The sequence below is a fragment of the Rhinolophus sinicus genome, chromosome 13, assembly GCF_057876585.1.
Source record: "Rhinolophus sinicus isolate RSI-liver-muscle chromosome 13, RSI-T2T, whole genome shotgun sequence".
Classification (NCBI taxonomy): domain Eukaryota; kingdom Metazoa; phylum Chordata; class Mammalia; order Chiroptera; family Rhinolophidae; genus Rhinolophus; species Rhinolophus sinicus.
This window is the reverse complement of record NC_142513.1, coordinates 25,387,268-25,407,247: the sequence shown is the minus strand read 5'-3', so window position 1 is coordinate 25,407,247 and position 19,980 is coordinate 25,387,268. Positions and strand designations below refer to the sequence as shown.

Below are 19,980 nucleotides of genomic sequence, written 5' to 3'. Positions count from 1 at the left end.
TATAAATTTTTCTTTTGTTGTCTGTGCTTTTGGTGTCGTAGCAAGAAATCATTGCAAAATCCAATGTCATGGAGCTTTTCACATATGTTTCCTTATACAAGTTTTATGGTTTTAGGTTTATATTTAGGTCTTCATTTTAAATTAAATTTTGTATATGGTGTAATGTAAGGGTCCAAATTCATTCTTTTGCAGGTGGATATACAGTTTTTCCAAAACCGTTTATTGAAAAAACTGACCTTTCTCAGAATGAATGATCTTGGTACCCTTGTCAAAAATCGTTTGACCATAAGAACATTGTAGTAAGTGAAATAAGCCAGTCACAAAAGGAGCTTATTTCTGGGCTCTTTATTCTATTCCATTGTTTGTTCTATGTCTTTATGCCACTGCCACCCTGTTTTGAATACTGTAGCTTATAATGACAAATCCGAGCTTCCTTAGGTCTTAGACCAGGTTTTTTGGTTTTTATCTGTTTGATTTTTATTTTGATTTTTAACAGACTGGTGAGGACCACAGTTAGGGCAAGTCAGTGTGGTGGAAATTCTTCTTTGATAATCCTCAAAAATGAGAAGTCATTGGAGGTTCTTTCCGCTGAGCTGCTGAGTCCCAGTGCTGTCCTGCACTGAGTACGAGAGGGACTTGGGCTCCATCCTCTATTGAGCCAGGGAGCCACTGACCATCCAGTTTGTAATCAGCAGTTCAGACTTAGTCTTCAGCCCAATTCTGCATAATAACTTCCGGAAAATAGAAGAGAGGGGAACACTGGACAACTCATTTTGGGGTTCTGATACCAAAACCAGACAAGGACCAGTTTCCATCCCATCAGTCCTTCCTCTCCGTCATGCCTTTATGTGCTGGTATTCAGCGAGCTGATTTCTGTTCTTATTGCAGCTGTAGCCGACTCCGCCAGGTTCAGAGCATCCTGACCCAGAGCAGCAAGTCTCGACCTGACGGGATCCTCTGCATCCTAGGTCAGTGCTTTTAACAGGTGGGGCCGGGGCTCGGGCAACTCAGCATCTGTTCACAGGTAGGTATTGATAATAGTACCATTGTGAGATAAGCTGTGAAACAGCGTCCCCAGCTCTTGTTCCCCTGAAATTGGGTGCTGTTTTAATGAGGTTGGGTGAGATATCTGTAAGATAGGGAGCCCCTACCACAGACCACGCACTTTGTACATATTATCTCGCAGCAGCCTTACAAGGGAGCAGTGTTGTCCCTTTTTTGTTAAGGAGGAGATTGAGATTCTGAGAGATGAAGCAGACTTGCTCAGGGCCATAGACTGGCAGAATTGGGCATCTATTCTTTAAAATTGTTTATTATGAAAATATATCATAATTTAAAAATTAAGACAATACATGAATAATTATGAACACAGCTTCCTAACTGTCCCAGATATGAAGTCCCACTCCCCAGAGATAACACTGACAACTATATCTGTTTTTAACACAGTTGGGAATACTAAAGAATTGAGAAAGGCTCAACTTACGAGACTATCACAAGACCAAAATGTGTGTATTTTTTTAATGAAAACACATGTTGAAGAAATTGATGGGTTTGAGGTTGGGTGTGAAGATGGAAGTAAAAAGTTAATAGCCCTTCAGGACAAAGAACTTTATGTGAAAGTGAAGCAAGAAATCAGTGAGGAGACATTTAGTTGTCATCTTCTTAGACTCCTCTTGACTGTTACAGTTTTCAGACTTTCCTTGTTTTTTATGACCTCGACAGTTTTGAAGAGTGCTAGCCCAGTATTTTGTAGCATGTCCCCCTATTGGTTTGTTGTTGTTTTTTTTAATTAAAGTTTATTGGGGTGACAATTGTTAGTAAAGTTATATAAGTTTCAGGTGTACAATTCTGGAATACAGCATCTATATATCACGTTGTGCGTTTACCACCCAGAGTCATTTCTCCTTCCATCACCATATATTTGATTCCTTTTGCCCTCATCTACCACCTTCCTCCGCCCCACCCTCTGGTAACCACTAAATTATTGTCTATGTCTATGAGTTTTTGTTTTTTCATTTGTTTGTCTTGCTCCTTTGTTGTTTTCAGTTTTATATACCACATATCAATGAAATCACATGGTTCTCGACTTTTTGTCTTATTTCGCTTAGCATAATAATCTCAAGATCCATCCATGTTGTCGCAAATGGCACTATGTCATCTTTTCTTATGGCAGAATAGTATTCCATGGTGTAAATATACCATATCTTCTTTATTTAATCATCTGTCGAAGGATACTTTGGTCGTTTCCATGTCTTGGCCACTGTAAATAAAGCTGCAATGAACATTGGAGCACATATATTTTTATGGAAAAATTTTTCATATTTTTGGGGTAGATACCCAGGAGCCTCTGTTTGGGATTTTAAAATGTTTTTCTCATTATTAGAATGCGGTTATGGGTTTTGGGGTAGAAGACCCATGAAGTAACATGTTCTTGTCATCACATGATATCAAGGATACATACTATCAACATGGCTTTTCACTGTTTATATTGACTTTGGTCGCCTGGCTGAGATAGCATTTCAGGTTCTATACTGTAAAGTGTTCTCCTCACAAGTCCTTCCTTTGGAAGGAAGTCACTCTGCAGCCCATCCTTAGAAATAGGGGTTATGTTCCATCAGCTGGAGGTAGGGATTATCTACATAAATTATTTGAAATTCTTTTGCTTTGAAGATTTGTCTCTTCTCCTCTATTTATTCAGTTGTTTGTATCAGTATGGACTCATACATATTTATTTTCTACTTTGAGTTAAAATCCAGCACTACTTCATTTATATTTTGGGTTATAATCCACTACTAGTTCAAATTATTCCAGCTTTGGCCATTTGGAGCTCTTTCAGTTGACTTCTGTGTCTCTACTTTGATATATCCCCATCAAAGATTTTTAGTTTGTTTGTTTAGCACTTCTGTACTCCCTGGCACTATAAGGTACCCTAGGCTTATTGTGCATATTTCCTGTTCCAGTCCAAAAATCAGCCTTTTCTCTAAGGAGCCCTTGTTGCTCCTATTGGAGAATGGTATTAGAAACACGGATCTGGGCCCTGAATGTGCTTATTGCTGGGGTGTCATTGCTCCTATGCCCTCTCAGCTGACAGAGTGACGGAACATATTTGTGTACATTAACTGGTATATATACATGCACACATCTGTATCTATATTAAGCTAAACATGAATTCATATTAACGTCTCCAGCTCTAACCCGTTACCATATGGATCATTCTAGCTTCCTCCTCTTGCTTATCTATAAATACCCCTCCACCATCTATAAACTTGGCACCTACCGCATACCATCCATTTACTTGGTTAATTCCAGTATACATGTGTAGTAGTATCGGATTTGTTAACCCATAATAATCCTATGGGAAACAACTTTATCAACTAAAGCATAGTGTTTACATATAGTTTCTTTTGCCTTTAATTTTACATGGTCAGTCTTTTTAATGTTAGCAATTTATGTGGCAATTTATGTAGCTGGAACCCTTAGTAGGGGACATGCTAAGGCAAGGCCTGCCCAGGCCACTGGTTATTTTGAACTGCATAGCCCTTTCAACTTTTGACCTTATGGAGGCCAGGCCATTCCTGCTTTTGGTTTTTCATCTCTCCCTTCACCAGGTGTTGGGTGGGAAAGAACCGGGCTGTGCTGCTTTGATCTCAGCTAAGAAAGGAGTCCTCCCTATTCGAAGCCCCCTGACAAGGATAGTCCTTAAGCCCCTCTAATCTGAATGACCACTGATAGTCCTGTTTCCCAGGCTCCAGCCATATTTCCATTCTTAGAGCTCCTTCTGCTTCAACTCCTTCGTCTTAGCCTCACATGATAGCTGCCTTCTGCCTTTGACATGTCCCTCTTGCCCAGAGCCATAGCTCTGGGCCTTCACAGATACCCAGGAACCAGGTAGTGTATATGTGTGTGGCATTGAAAGGCAGTAGTGAAGGCAGTATTGTTTCATTTCCTTTTCATTTGTCTCTGAGCCAGCCCCACTGGACTATAAGCTTTGTGAGGGCCATTTGTAGGCATTTTCACCACACCTTCCAGCATCCACACAGGGCTAGGCCTTGGGCCTGTTAAATATTTGTGAAATGATGGGTGTCTGTGGTTCCAGTCTCTTGTCCTCTACTTTACTTCTTTGACTTCATTTCAAAGTACCTTAATCCTCCTTTGTTTGATCCCACATGATTTGGGAAAGGTCTCTTTGAGAAGTGAATATTTTTCTGACAACTATTCCTATTCCAACTGAAAATATTCCAAAATCTTTAACCAGCCATGACAGGATTTGGATTATATTTTCTGGTTCCTTCTATCCTCAAGAATTGGTTTTTGGCAATTAACAGTTTCAATAATCTATACTCTTTGACTGTCTCTACTATATGGATCTATGAATCCAATTAAGGGTACTTGATGCTGAGTCCTGCTTCTTTCACAGAGAGTTGCTTAATTTGGTTTCCGGGTACAAAACTGGTCTGAGCTGTTGCCTTTTATGCTTAACCATCAGGGTTTTGCTGAGCAAGAGCAAACGGTTGGGGCTCATCTGTTCCCCATAGTGCAGTACAGCTGATCAGAGCCTTCTTTGTCTTGCAGGAATCGATAGTAGGTACAATGAAGGCTGCAGAGAGCTGGCAAATTATCTTCTGTTTGGTTTGTACAATCAGAATACCAGTGATTTTGAGAAAACGGGGTTTTCTGAAGAAGTTCTAGATGGTAAGTATATGTTGGTAAATCCTGTGTGAGAGAGGAATAGATGATTTATTTCTTTGGACCCTTATTTCATAGTCTTTTTATGGGAAAATATGATCAAATTTAAAATAGCCTGAAACTCCAGTAAATTTTTGCTTTTTTATTAATGAAAAACATTTCTTCTTTGCCACTATACTAAGTAATACGCTCCTATAGATCACCAGCTGGATAACAGACTAGCGACAAGTAGTTTTTAGAATCTGTTTACTGGGTAAATCAGCTTAGAGGGGAGAAGTAAACATCAGTGTTTGGCTTTCTCTCTTCTTGACAAGGTACTAGTTTTCCTCTGAATTGCCCATTGCATTTACCTGCTGGGAAATTCAGATTGTGTGCATTGTCCTGTGAAAGCACTTTTAGCAGCTGAGGCAAGGATGAGCCTGCAGGCTATTCCTACAAGGAAGACTTCATGTGGATCTTCAGCTTAGCAACAAAGGCTCTTTGTCCTGCTCTGTCTTTGGGAATTGTGTCCTGCATGACTTTAATTCATGACTTCGCCAGTGACTACAATGCAGGCTTTCTGCTTACATTCCCCTTCCCTCCGCTCTGAGACACTCACCCTGTGTTGATGCGGGTGTGGGCTGATGCCCAGGAGCTATCTCTGATATCACATACTTAGCATCATGACTTGATTGCCAGATGGGTCAGGAGATACAGGAATAGACAAATCAAACTGGACAAGAAACAGCTCTTGTGAAGCAGCTGGGGGACACGTGAAAGCAAACATCTGATGTTAGAATAATCTTGCTGTGGATCTAGTGCAGTGGTTCTCAACTGGGGTTAGTTTTATCCCCCAGGGGACATTTGCCAATATTTGAAGACATTTTTGTCACAACTAGACAGAGTGGGTAGAGGCCAGGGATGCTACTAACATCCTTTAGTGCACAGGACTGCCAGCCCCCCACAACCAGGAATGATCTGGTAGTGCCAAGCTTCAGAAACCTTGGTCTCGTGTATGTGACAATTCTTTTGTAGTAAAATTCTTGATAGTATCTACCCTTATAGATTGATTAAAAATTGCTTTCCGATTTGGAAGTGCAGAAAGAAGCTGAAATTATTTCCATTAAATCTTTTTTTCAGTTCAAATTTAGTTTCAGATATTGACTTAAAAAAAATGTGTCCTTACACTGTACAGCATCCACTGGTTTGGAAAGAATTCATCTTGGCAGCTCACTTAGAGAGCTATAAAAAAACCAGATGCTCATACCAGCCACACATTTCACTGCAGCCAAGGTTGCTAAGGACATTACAGTACTGAAATTAAGGCAAGAGTTTAAGTCCCTAAAGGTGTGCTTTTTTGCTTATCTTTTTGTCTTTATCATGTCACCTGGCACAATGCATGCTTATGAAATGAACATTTTCTTCCAAATTAATAAATTTCATCTTTTAAATTGGAGTAGTTGGAAAGCTGAGATCACCAGATTTTTGCTTCTACATCTCGGCCTCTAATTATATGAGAGGAAAAGAGGCCAACACGAAGGATTTATTTTAAAAAGAAACTTTTAAAATAATTTTTCTGTGTTCATCCAGTTCTCTTATGCTTGCTTCTTTTACCTATGTACTCTGTTACACTTTGTTAATAGTATGACAGCAGTCCTGTGAGACGCTGAGTGCTAAATTAGGTTTAGAGTTACTGTAGTATTTTGTTTTATTGGATTCTTTGTGGTATGTTATACATTAGTATAGAGTACAACCTACACAGGAAGCCCTCAGGCTCTCCAAGTGTCATGAAACTCTTTATTTCTCAGCAGAGCATCTATGTATGATTCAGGGCAGGGCTCTTTTTAGCGGCCTGTGTGTGGAAGACCGTTGCATGAGAGGGGGCTCCTTTCCCACCCCTCGCCACCTTTTGACTCCAGAGCTCATCTTAGAGTCAACAGTGAAGAGGCTGCTCCACACTGTGTTCTCTGGGACACCTTGGGTCTGACCAAGTGGAATTCAGAGTGGCTTGAAAGGCCACCACCATAATGGAGCTTTATTAAGAGGCCACCCAGCTGCATGGTCAGCTGTAGTCAGTGTTCCTGTTTTTGTACATTATGGTCTGTCACACTGTTACTGTGTTGGCATTGCCCTAAACCTGCTGCCTCAGATGCTCCCTGCCCCCATGCTTCTCTCTCACCTCCAGCCAACTCCTCCAGCCACTTCCCTGGCATCATCTTGTTAGAGAGAGGTCTAATGCTCTGTGTTATGAGGAGCCATGGAATGGAGCCTCTGCTTTTCTTCTGGAAGTGTCACTATTCAAACTGCTTTAATCGTCCTGCCCCATTCTATAGCTCTTCTGTTAGTTTATCTGGATTCATTTGCATTCTTGGGATTCTTTATTTATTACCAACAACCATGGCTATTCCTTAATAGCCTTAATAGTGAGCTGCTGATCTATTTATAGAAACCCTGTCCACTATCTCTACTTCCTTCCTCCCTGCCTTTCCTGTGTAGAGTTCACTCCCGTACATAAGTAACCCTTCCCGAAGCTGATAGGCGATGCCCCCGGGCCCGTGAATGCCTTGAGTCAGATGAGCCAACAGCCAAGAGCTTCAGGCACTGAAGTCTGCAAGAGAACCATTCAGTGGCTATATTTGGTGCTTTAGGCTACTGAGTTTCCATTTAGAATTTATCTCTGCAGGGAAGTACACATCCGAGTTTGGTACTACAGATTTAAGTGTGTTGCACTTTGCAAAACACCCTAAAGGCTGTTCTTTTGACTTGGTCTGTGCCTGCATAGCCATCACCAGAGGGCCGCAGTGGTGGGAGCATCTCATGAGAACGAGGAAATCCTTGCTGTATACACTTGAGTGTTCTACAGTCACTTTGAAGCACACGGCGTAATTAAAGAATTTTCAGTTGAGAGTTTTGTTACATTGTCTTTGGAGTAGTTTTAATGGTTTTACTAACTATGGTAAATATCTAAAGAAAATGTCTAAAGAAAATGCCTTTGAAAATCTTGTTTTAATTTTTTGTTTGTTGTGTTGTTTTTTGCAGATGTAATTATATTGATTAAATCCGACAGTGTCCATCTGTACTGTAATCCTGTGAACTATCGCTATCTCTTACCCTACGTGGCACATTGGAGAAATCTGCATTTCCACTGCATGACCGAAAATGAGGTGAGGAGAAAAGATAGAATAGGCACTTAAAAACACTCTAAGAATACTGTTTCAGGAAAGTGTAGATCTGAAACAGGAGGACCCTAAAAAAGTTAAATTGCAGCATGTGGTTACACGAAAAAGGTTATTTGTTTTAGTGGAACTTTTCATATTTCATTATGAGGCTACCTTACGGATGAGATACATGCCTGAAGGAAACAAACAGGGCTCTTCAAATAGAGACCCACTGGTAGGCTTGTGAACCTGCCTTCCTGCCTGCTTCATTACCGACATGCACACATTCTCTTAGGGGACTAGTGCCTGTGTACTGTACTGTCCCAGGAGAATTTGATAAGCTTTGTGACATTTCTGTGTTTGAATTTCTTGGTGTCTGTTTCTGTTTCCCTTTGGGTCCATTTCAAGGGTTTGGCTGGAAATCAAGTTGAGATTTGAGATTTAGAATTTCATGGAAATTGTGACCTGATAAGTGTCAAGTTTTATCACTTGCATTTAGGAGTCCATTTTAAGTTGATTTGTATGTGGTGTGAGGTAAGGGAATGACAGTGTTTCTGACCAGCAAATACAAAATGTTGGCTTTGGAAATACCCTCCTGGGTGCAGTCTTCTATAAATGTCATTTGGGACAACTCTGATGAAATGCAGAGAATATATGAGACTTTGTGTGATGTCTCGTCAGAGCCTGCTTTTCTTTCAATTTCCCTCTTTAGTATGAAGATGAGGAAGCTGCAGAAGAATTTAAAATTGCTAGCTTTGTGGACATGGTTCGAGACTGTAGTAAAATTGGCGTTCCTTACAGCTCCCAAGGTGAGTTTCTGGCAGTGAGCCATTTTACATTTTAACCTTGCTTGGATGGTGTGTAAATCACGTGTCCCTACTTCTCCTTTAAGTGGAGGCATTCAACTGGGAAACCTATTGATTTTCACTAAAGGCAGCAGCTTAAGCGGAAAGAAATTTGGGAACTTTCCTATGCAAGCTTGTATTCATAACTGAAGTTTCTGCAGCAACACAGCAGGCCACCTACAGTCAGATAGAAGAACTGATAAGAGGTTACCACAGTTGTCATGTGTGGATGTGTGGCCTCTTGGTAATAATAAATAGTAATTAAGCAGCTGTTAAAAATATACTACCAGTGAGGTTCAAAAATGTTTAAAAGAAATATACGAAAAAATCAAGGTTAACAGTGCTTATTATGTCTTATTTTTTTAAAAACTTGCACATTGAAGCTATTGTTCTAAGAAAGGAATATTTTTGATTTGGTAATTTTCCATTGAGGAAGTTGGTTTGCTATGTTTCTTGCGGGAGAGGAGCCAAGTTTGGGTCTGTTAATAATTATATCCACTAAGTGAGGCAAGTCAGATGTAATAGCCCACTTATTTATTCATTTATTTATTTACTCACTTATAAAACCAGAATGTGAAAACATACTATAGAGAAGTCTGAATTTATGTAACTCAATTATGGTTTGAATTTTCCTTGGTTTTCATTTTGTATTTCTTGTCTTAATGTCTAGCCACTTTATCTGTTTCAATTTTATTTTGCTAGATGAGGCTGTGGTGACCTTGTGAGAAATGATGCCTGTAACCACATTAGATCAAGTTTAGACTGTTATATCCAGGATGGTATTTGATACATGTTGTTGTATTTGATTCCTCTAGGTCACTTGCAGATATTTGATATGTTTGTAGTGGAGAAGTGGCCAATTGTACAGGCTTTTGCACTTGAGGGCATTGGAGGGGATGGATTTTTTACCATGAAATACGAGGTATGTATGAAGAGCAGCATGCCTGGTTTTTATGAAGAGCCCACAGTGTGGGCTTGCATCATTGTAACACTCTGAGAAGCTGACAATGACCTGCCAAAGGCATGGAGCAGGTGAAAAGACTTGAAATGATAAATAGTTGCCCTTTAAGGCTAGTCCCCAAACTGAGCTCCTATGTACTTTCTTCTTGGAGTTCTTCTGTTCTTCCTCACCATTCCCCATTCTGAGTTCCTTGTTCTTCTTGTCTGTTCCTTTAGCATCCTAGGCTGACTCTTATGTTGTTATACATTTGTCATATACTCCCCCTCTCACCCCTGGTCTCTGGACTGGAAGCTCCTTGAGATCCAAAACAGTTCTTTTTGTTGTTTTTGTTGTTGTTCATATCTCAGAAATTCGTATCATTTGGGAACTATTCAAGAGCAATGAAAGGGACAGTGCAGAATTTTGTATAAGTGCTCTATACCAGAGGAATAAAAGGGTTAGCGCTTGTGGTAAGAACAGTATCTTTTATTTTAGTATTCTTTGTATCTAGTAAATGCCCAATAAATGCTTGTTAAGTGGATTAATGAATGAGCCTGGGAGAGGAGGGTCATCCAGAGTCCATGTCAGGGAGGATGGCCTGGTAGGTGAGTAGCACCACCACACGCATCTGTATGCCTCCCAAGGATCCCCACTGAGATGACCTGCCCCCAGCACAGGAAACCAGGGAGAGGGAGCACTGACATGCTAGAAATGGAGACATACTATTAGGAATAGAGTAAGTGGGATCTTTGGAAGCCAGGCCCAGGACTAATTCCTACCCTCCTGAGAAGTAGCAGTGTCCCTAGGAAATGAATGGAGGTTTACCTGGCAGACTGTGTAATGCAGAAGAGCATGGGCTATAGAGCTGAAGAGAAGCACACCATTCATCTCCACTTTTTCTGCTCCCAACTGCAGTATTCTCACATGGACTACAAGTAGCAGAGAAGGCTGTGAAATCTGCTGCTGATAGGAAGTAATGCTCAGCAGTTTAGATGACTGATCAGCTCTGCATTATACTCTCTACTCCACTCTGATTCACATACCAAGGGCCTGATAGAAAGGTTCTTGCCACCTTGGAAGGCTAAGAGAAAGAGGACTACATGTACTTATAACTTAATTTTTTAAACTTCTGTTTTTTTTTCATGGCCATACCCAGAAGAAAGTTATTAATTTACAGGATGTTTTTTCCCTGGTGTGGTAGGTGCCAACATGAAAAAAGAAGCCAGACCCACGTAACATTTACTTGGTATTTAGGCTGGGCCAAGCTGTTACGGATATAGAGAACTCTTTCTTCCTGGGAAGCAGTATAGGGAAGTTCCTCTGTTAGGACTTCCCTGCCTCCATCTTCTTTCTTCTTATTCTCTAGCTGCTGGAACTGTGATCTGGTAATGTAAAATTATATCAACTAGCTCCCCAAGGGGAGAATTCTAATACCAAACTTCTGAATAAAGAGAGTAACTGTACAGCAAGCATTCATTCACCTTTTTTTATAGGCAAATATAAGATCTTCATGTTGAAAGTTAAAATAAGACTTATAAAAAAATTAGAGAAATATAAGAAAGAGACCATAGCATATTGGATACAGGGATAGAGCAGCATGATTTTTTAAAAGATTTCTCTAGGAAATAATATAAAAATTGAGAAAAATCTCTTTTGTATTTTTTTAAGAATGGCATTTGTAAAAATAGAAATGAGATATGGTAGGTAGAGCAAGCAAATTAAAACGGGAGGTGGATGACGTAAGGAAAGATTATAATAAGTCTCAAAATTGGTTAGTAGAATTAAAATTTGCATTTAAAAATAAATCAAATTCACTACCCCCCACATAATATAATCAGTTGACATACTTGAAAAGGTGTTCCAGAATACAGAGAAAGGGGCCAGGTAGATTAAATCAATGAGGAGGAAGAAGATGAAATGGAAATTGGTGATATTGAAAATGAAGGAATTAATTGCAAGTCGTTATGTAATAGTCTATGCCTCCACCCCACCACCACCATCATCCAAGTGACAGGCAACCAATTGCCACTTCTACCCTAGGAAAACAAGGGACAAGGATGAGTGGATGGAATTCTCCAAAGAAATTGAAAAAGAAGACAAAGAGAACTCATTGGTTCATGTAGCTTTTGTCGCCTGAGAGTAAAGCTCTCCACATTTTGACATTTAGAATATAAGTGGGTAGGGATCCTGAAATAACAGCCTCCTTCCTGTCTGTCTGCAGTCCCTAAAAAAAACTTCCTGGTAGTTGATTAGCTCTGCTGAGAGCATAAAGCTTCCAATCAGCCTGTCCATTTGAAAATGTAAGCAGGCCACCAAAGAGCACCAGACATTTCACTTAATACCTACAACTTAAAAGATAAAGATTTTTTTGAAAAAAGGACCTTTTGAATAAGACCCAAAGATAATTTAAGATACAGAGGAATACTCAAAACACAAAACTCTCCTTGGGATGCCCAGAGAAATGTAAGATTTTTGACAACCATAGAACAAGTGTTATATGTTATGATAAATGAATGTAAGGAAAATAAGAGCTCTGGAAAGTTACAATTGATAAAATCAATAGAGGATTTAGAAGGTAAAGTTTTGAAAATCTCTAAAAATGTAGAATAATAAAATCAAGGAGATAGTAAATATGAGAAAAAAGTTAAGACATGAAGAACTCATCTAAGAAATTTGATACCCAACAAGTAGAAGTTCCAGAAAGATAGAGCAGAGATTTCAAAAGGGAGAACATTTTTTTAAAAAGAATAAACATTTCCAGTGTAAAGAGAAACACTTAAATTAGATCACTTAGCAACTGTGAATGGGAAGAAAAAGTCTTAAATCTATTGATGCCTTTTTTGAACACTAAAGATAAAAGAATATAATAAGAAGCTTCCAGGGGTGGCCAGTTGGCTCAGTTGGTTAGAGCTCAGTGCTCATAACACCAAGGTCGCTGGTTCGATTCCCACATGGTCCAGTGAACTGCGCCCTCCACAACTAGATTGAAAACAGTGACTTGACTTGGAGCTGATGGGTCCTGGAAAATCACACTGTTCCCCAATATTCCCCAATACAAATTAAAAAAAAAGAAAAGAAAAAAAAAACTTCCAGAAATAAAAAGAAAAAACTAAGTCACCTACAATAAGACAACAGGAACCAGATTCCTCTCCTCCAAACAAAACAAATAACAGACAATCATACACCAAACAAAATATGTGAAGCAATTGTTTCAAGACACTAGATGTCAGGTAATGAGCAATAGTGATTCCCTGAAAGATAGACATGAATCACTGCTTTCAGAAATTTTCCAGGCTATGACACAGAGAGGGTGTACCCAGGTAGAGCCCAGTGCACTTTCAGAATTGAGGGGAGGCAGCTGAGAGTCTGGTGAGACCAAGGAAGCTGGAGTAATAAAGAAGAAAGAGTTGCCCAGAGACAAAACTCCCAAGATCTACCAAGATCCCCTGTCCCCTATTCATTTCAAGTGTTCAACAGAGTATTGATCAATGCATTCATGCATGAGGTAACTACTGAAGGTGGAGGGGCAAAAAAACATCTGTAAGTATTCAAGAACAGTGCCTGATGCATGCTGAAAGCTGTGAGTGCCTGGCCACACCAGTTATATTGGTAAAATACATAATTCACAAGAGTATTGGGTAGAGTCGTCAGGAGGGTTTGTCTCGGTAGTGGCGAATAATCAGCCCTAAACTGAGCACTGCTCTAGACCCTCTAAACAAATCATAATAGCAAGACCTAAAAAGGATCAAATTGTTTGCATGTTACTTAACTGCATACCAGAACAAAGCACAAAAATACTCATAGGAATACAAAAATACCTAGCACCCAACAAAGTAAAACTCACAATGTCTGGCATCCAAAGATTAGCTGGGTTACAAAGAAGCAGGAAAATAAGACTGATAATGTAATCAAATTGACCTAAAATTGACAGAAATATTAGAAGTAGCAGACAAGGACATTAAACAGTTATTTTGATTGTATCCCATATGTTCAAGAAGCTAAAGGAAAGACTGAACGTGTTAAACAGACAGAAAATATAAAGACCGAAACTGAACTTCTCAAGATGAAAATTGCAGTGTCTAAAATAAAAAAGTATGTTGGATGGGATTAACAGAAGATTAGACACTGCATAAGAAAAGATTAGTGAATTTGAAGCCATAGCAATAGAAACCATCCAAGAAGAAGCACAGAGAGAATAAAGAATCCCAAAGAATGGAAAGAGCATCAGTGATAAATCAGCTGTGAGGACAATATAAGGACATTTTAATACTCAAAATTTGCCTCCCATTAATCTTTCTTAGAAAGCTATTGAAGGATGTGCTCCAGCAAACAAGGGAGTTAAGAAAGACGAGATGAGGAGATAAGGAGATGATGGAACCAAATCCATCATCTATGAGCTCCAGGATGATAGCAAAGAAAAGTCTCAAAGTGAAAGTGGTAGTTGGGCAGCAAGTTTACATAACAGATCATATGAAGCAAGAAGAAAAAAAAAAATGATAGATTATCTGATATGTTTAAGCCAGGGTTCTCAATTGGGATGACTTTGCTACCCCTCCCCACTCCACCCCCCCAAGACATTTCACAATGTTTGGAAATACTTTTGGTTTGCCTGTGCGGGGGTGGGGGTGGTGCCGCTGCTAAGCCCCCTACAGTGCCCCGGCAGCCCCTCACAACAAAGAAATATCTGGCCCAAAATGACAATAGAATTGCTGTCGAGAAACCCTAGTGTAAGCATACTAGTAAATTGGGTGGGGAAATTAGAAAAAAATTCAGAATTGATTTTTTAAATTTTTTTATTTACACAAGTGAAAAAAGTGAAGCTGTGGGTAGCTCTAGGAAAAACGAAATTTGTTTAAGAAAGCAAATAATATAGTATGTACTTGGCCTGCAATAAATAATATATATATGGTCTTAATATTATAAAGAGTAATTACTGGTATAACTAAAAAAGTCATTATGATATTAGATAATGCTAGGCTGTGTCTGTGTGGGGATGGGCGTATTGCTATAAGTCAATATTTAATTTCTAAATTGATAAATCAAGAAATAGTTGGGTGGCCAGTTAGCTCAGTTGGTTAGAGTGTGGTGCTGGTAGCACCAAGGTTGCTGGTTCTATCCCCGCATGGGCCACTGTGAGCTGCACCCTCCTTAAAAAAAAAAAAAAAAAAGACAGACGTGTATTATAATGAAATATGAAGGTAACTACCAGAAGAAAATGTTAAAAGACTTCTAAGTGACACCCTGAGGAGTGAGACTGGCGGAGGTTTGTGAAAGGTTGGAGGAGGAGATTAAAATTTTTTAATAACAAGCCTTTAGTACTATTTGATTTTTTTTTTTAAGATTTTATTGGGGAAGGGGAACAGGACTTTATTGGGGGAACAGTGTGTACTTCCAGGAGTTTTTTCCAAGTCAAGTTGTTGTCCTCTCAATCTTAGTTGTGGAGGGTGCCATTCAGCTTCAAGTTGTTGTCCTTTCAGTCTTAGTTGTGGAGGGTGCAGCTCAGCTCCAGGTCCAGTTGCCGTTGCTAGTTGCAGGGGGCACAGCCCACCATCCCTTGTGGGAGTCGAACCAGCAACCTTGTGGTTGAGAGGACGCGCTCCAACCAACTGAGCCATCCGGGAGCTTGGCAGCAGCTCACCTCAAGGTGCCGTGTTCAATCTTAGTTGCACGGGGTGGGGCCCACCATCCCTTGCGGGATTCAAGGAATTGAACTGACAACCTTGTGGTTGAGAGCCCACTGGCCCATGTGGGAATCGAACCAGCAACTTTCGGAGTTAGGAGTATGGAGCTCTAACTTCCTGAGCCACCGGGCCGGCTCCAGTACAATTTGATTTTTTTAAAACCATGGCATGTATTGTTTTAATTCAAAATTATTTTAAATGCAAAAAGTATAATATATATGTATATATGTTTGCATATATGTATATAAATATAAATGCCCATCATTGCAGATATGCAAAAAGTGTACCAAAGTTTCTGAAAAGATAGCTTCCTTGAATGGGACAGTATTTATTAATTTGTATAGGTTCTAATATAATTGATAAAAATTTGATTTATTATTCTAATCACTGAGTTTTCACTAAGATAGGCATTTCTGAATGTCAGAAAATAATTTAGATTATCCTACTGATATTGACTCTCAATTATTTCAATTTTTCGCCCTGTGTTTCAGTTGCAGGATGTGAGTTTGAATCTATGGAATGTCTACAGCAAGATGGATCCTATGTCTCTGGAGAGTTTGCTTTCAGAAGTAAGGAGCCAAACTGTATTTAATGTATATAAATATTACAGCCAGCCCAATTATCCACTAATGGTATTTAACTTGAAGAAATGCAACATGTACTTTAGTTTGCTTTAGTCAAAGAAATTGCAGTTTCTTCTCTGATTGTTGTCTTGAACTCCTTGGGAGTGGAAGGGAACCTGGAAAAGTGATATTACCTCTTCCACTTTGAGGAAACCTCACCTGAGGTCAGACCAAGGTCATCTGCCTGGTCCAGGGTTTAGGTTTTCACCTAAAGACATTCTTTCTGTTGGGCTGACTTTAGAAAAAAAATTACAGAGGGTGTCTTTTTGCACTCTTTCTCTGGCATGAAAAGATTAAAAAGATAGGGTATGGCGTAAAGGAATCAAGGATTAGAGCAGGGGTCGGCAAACTTTTCCTCCAAAAAACTACATAGTAGTGTTTTAGGGTTTGTGTGCCCAATTACTCAACAATGCCATTGTGGCCTGAGCGCAGCCTCAGACATTGCTTAAACAGATGGGTGTGTTTGTGTTCCAAAGAAACTACAAAAATAAGTGACCTGCCTACAGACCATAATTTGTTAACTCCTGGATTAGAGGGTCACGCATTAATATTTCATCTGAACTTTGAAGGAAAAATTCAGGATGGGTAAAGCAATTTGCAATGAGGAGCACCAAACAAAACTAAGGAATAGGTACTTGGGTTAAACAGCTCAGTAGTGTCTCTTAGTGGTGATGGGTAGATAGGCATAGGAAAAGAACAGCTCGTAGCCTTTTATTGGGGTTAGCCATGATCTCAAGACCCAACAAAGATAACTCATAAAAATCAAAGTTACACACTAGTCTCAGATATAATGCTTGTATTTTAAGTAAAATAATAGCAAACAGAACTCAGAACCATGTTAAAAGAATATTCTGTGATGAAGGTGGGTTTATTAAGGGTTCAGTATTTACTTTAATATCAGGAAATGTATTAATGTAATCACTGTACTAATTTTTCTTCTTGGAACCATTTGTAATGACTCCATAGATGCCAAAAAGGCATTTGATAGAAGTGAACATCCGTTCTGTTTAAACATTTCTCATAAAATAGAAATCTAAAAGAAAAATCTGAACTTACTGTTCTTTGAAAAGACATCATCATCATCATCATCGTCAACCCATGGTTCTCCTAATTATGGAAAAAGTGAAAATGCAAGAATTTATAGCATTAAGAGTGTAATAAGAACGATAAGGAAAATTTAACCACAGTTAAAGAAGAGAACTAAGTAGTTTAGGAGTTTGTGCAGGTGTCCGAGTCCCATGTTCCACTTTCATGCAGTGCCCTGAATGTGAGGACGCTGTAGGTCATACATGGAGGCTAACATAGCATTGCAGTTTTGAGGACATTACAAGCTTCTCTGGAGTCCGTGAAGAGGGACCACTCAGGAGATCACCTTTAATTGCATCTGGAGCAACAGTGACATGTAACTGAAAAAGCAACAGTGGTGATCACCATGGGCTGTAGACCGGGTACTATCCTGATTATCTGACTTCCAGTGAGCTTGGTATTCGTAGATGATAGGGAGAAGTGGAAGGAAGCCCTTTTAGTGCCTGATAGTGGCCTTCTCATCTATCTGGAAGAGTAAAGACTCAGAGCTATATTTAATTTAACTTAGAAAGAATAAAGTAAGATGGTATTTCTTGTACCAAAATGTGGTTGAGCACACTACACTATGGAGAGTTCTTACAAATCAATAAGAAAAATACAGCAGTGAGAACTGGGGGACAACAGGAATTGGCTGTTCACAAAATAAGATATAAAAATGGCCATGATTTTCCATTCCTAGTTAGGGATATAGAAAGTGGAAAGAAATCATAGCTGTTACCCTAACAACTAAAACAATCTGAATAAGCAACAAAATGATGGTTTAAAAATAAAACCATTAGTAAGCTGAAGATGCAAAGAAAACTAAAAGAACTCAGTTCCTGAAAACATAGGGCTCTTCATAGGATGCTGTTCTCATTTCTGTTGGAGCAGCAGAAGGAAGAGGAATCCATCATAGACAGGGATAAGCAGAAATCAGCTGACCTTTTAAAGAGCTTTCAATGGCTCTGTGGGTGAGTCAGCACCTACCCATCGACTCCATCCCATAGGTCTTCACAGATGCACACGGTTGTACACCAAAGGCCAGGCAGGAAAGTTGAGAACATCCCCCCTAAGGCACTTGACACGCAGCTATCATCTGGATTGGTGCACAGCTGAGAGCAACCCTTTGGTGGTCTTTTACATAAAGTATAAGCAGCTGCCCTTGTAAGGCTGGAGGTAAGACAGCCAGACAGAGGGGGGTGTCCTACATAGACAGAGCCAATGGGACTGGAGAGCAAAGAGAACTTCTTAGCAACTCCAAAAACTGGTAGCCAGCTTGTAAAGCAGGGAGAGATGGTCCATGATTCAGAAAGCTTGTGGCGCAGCTGTAAAGCAAAGAGATTTCCAGAATCTTACCAGTGCTATGAGCAAATTCTTGATTGAAGTTCACACCCCATCAAAATATTTTAATTTAGTGATGAATTAAATCAAACTACAAATGCAGTAAGACCCAGACCTAAATCAATTACATATCAGATTAACTTAGATCCCTACTCTAGTGGCCTAACAAAGAAAGGGTGTACCCTTTCCTGAAGGTAAATATTATTTACTTCAGTTTGTTTATACAAATGTGTAGCATATGGTTTAAAAAATTTATGAAACATGGAGAAGCAAGAAAATTTGATCTGTGGTTAAGAAAGGAAACAGTCAAAGTAGACCCAGATGTTGGAATTAAGCAATGGGGAATTTAAATAACTACTAAAACTGCTAAAGAATATGGAAGAAAGGGGGACAGCATGCATGAAGGGATAAGAAGTTTCATCAGAGATCTGAAAGCGATGAAAAGAACCAAATGGAAAAGCTACAAATTAAAAAAAAAAAAAGAAAAGAAAACCTACAAATAGAAAATACTGTATCAGAAATGAAGAATTGATCAGGTTGGCAAGCTAGACACCAATGAAGATAAGTCAATAGAAAGTTTCTATACTGAAGGACAAAGAGAAAAAGAGCAAGGGGAGTGGAACAGAGCATCTAGTATCTGTCGAATATTATCAGATAGTCTAACATAGTATAATTGGAGTCTCAGAAGGAGAATAGTGGGAAAAGGGGAAGGAAATTTGAGTTGATAATGTCCAGGAACTTTCCAAATTGATGAAATGCTCAATCCACAGATCCAAGAAGCTCAGCAAACCCCAAGTAGGATAAAATAAATATGTATAAAAATGACTCTAAATTTGTGCAGCGATCTCTTGTGGTGAGTCTAGAAATGTTAACAAAATCCAAATCCAACAATCAAAGGAAATTAAAATGCAATTCCAGTCATTACTTGTGTCTCTATAGAAAATCATTATAAAGGGAGCCAATCCGTATCCATATTAGTTCCTAAAATCTACTCTTTTTTCCTTTTTTCCTTTTTTTTCCTTCTTCCTTGTCTTGCTCTGCTGCTTCATAGCCTCCAACCTTCTCTAAAACCCCATTTTCTCTGCATCAGTCAAATACTTTTTCTGTTCACGTGTATTTTTCCCTTTGCCAAGACTTGTAATCTTGCAGCTAGAATTGGCATGTAGGCTTTAATTCCCGTTGGCCAAACACTGCTGGCAGCTCTTTGATGGCGGAGAACCTACAGCTCCATTCTTCTTGGTCAGATACCACAGAGGAAAAATGCAGACTCCTCTGAGATTTGACTTAGAAAGATGTTCAGAGTATGTTTGGTGAGAAAAGTAAAAAAGCAGAGTATATTTCCATCTTTGTGAAACAATTTGTGTTTCTGTGTCTTAGAAACTTCAAGTGGTAGTCTTACTGGTCATTTTAATTATTTTACTTATTTTCATTTTCTCATTTTTATTACATTATGCAATTTTTAAAAACACTTTTAAATATTGAAATTGAGTTTCTTTTCCCCCTTTGAGCCACCTGTGAGCAGCCATTGCCAATGCCTGCCTAGGGCCAAGAGTTCTTTCTGAAGTTCAGCATTCTTCCTCACTGGCCAAAGGCCAAGGCACACTGGCATGTTTCTTGGAGTTTTCAGACCTTTGCTGTTTATCTGACCTTGATATCTATCTG

The 19,980-nt window shown here is 39.2% G+C and overlaps 1 protein-coding gene across 3 annotated transcripts in view; it reads left to right on the top strand.

The window, feature by feature from the left end:
- Window positions 1–19,980, top strand: part of DNAAF9 (dynein axonemal assembly factor 9) — a 116,834-nt gene that overhangs the window by 13,520 nt on the left and 83,334 nt on the right. For all 3 annotated transcript variants that reach the window (XM_074318060.2, XM_019733763.3, XM_019733761.3), the window contains exons 2-7: window positions 889–968; window positions 4,573–4,692; window positions 7,705–7,829; window positions 8,536–8,632; window positions 9,484–9,590; window positions 15,781–15,858. In XM_074318060.2, coding sequence (XP_074174161.2) covers window positions 889–968; window positions 4,573–4,692; window positions 7,705–7,829; window positions 8,536–8,632; window positions 9,484–9,590; window positions 15,781–15,858 — 607 coding nt within the window. The remainder of the gene's footprint in view (window positions 1–888; window positions 969–4,572; window positions 4,693–7,704; window positions 7,830–8,535; window positions 8,633–9,483; window positions 9,591–15,780; window positions 15,859–19,980) is intronic.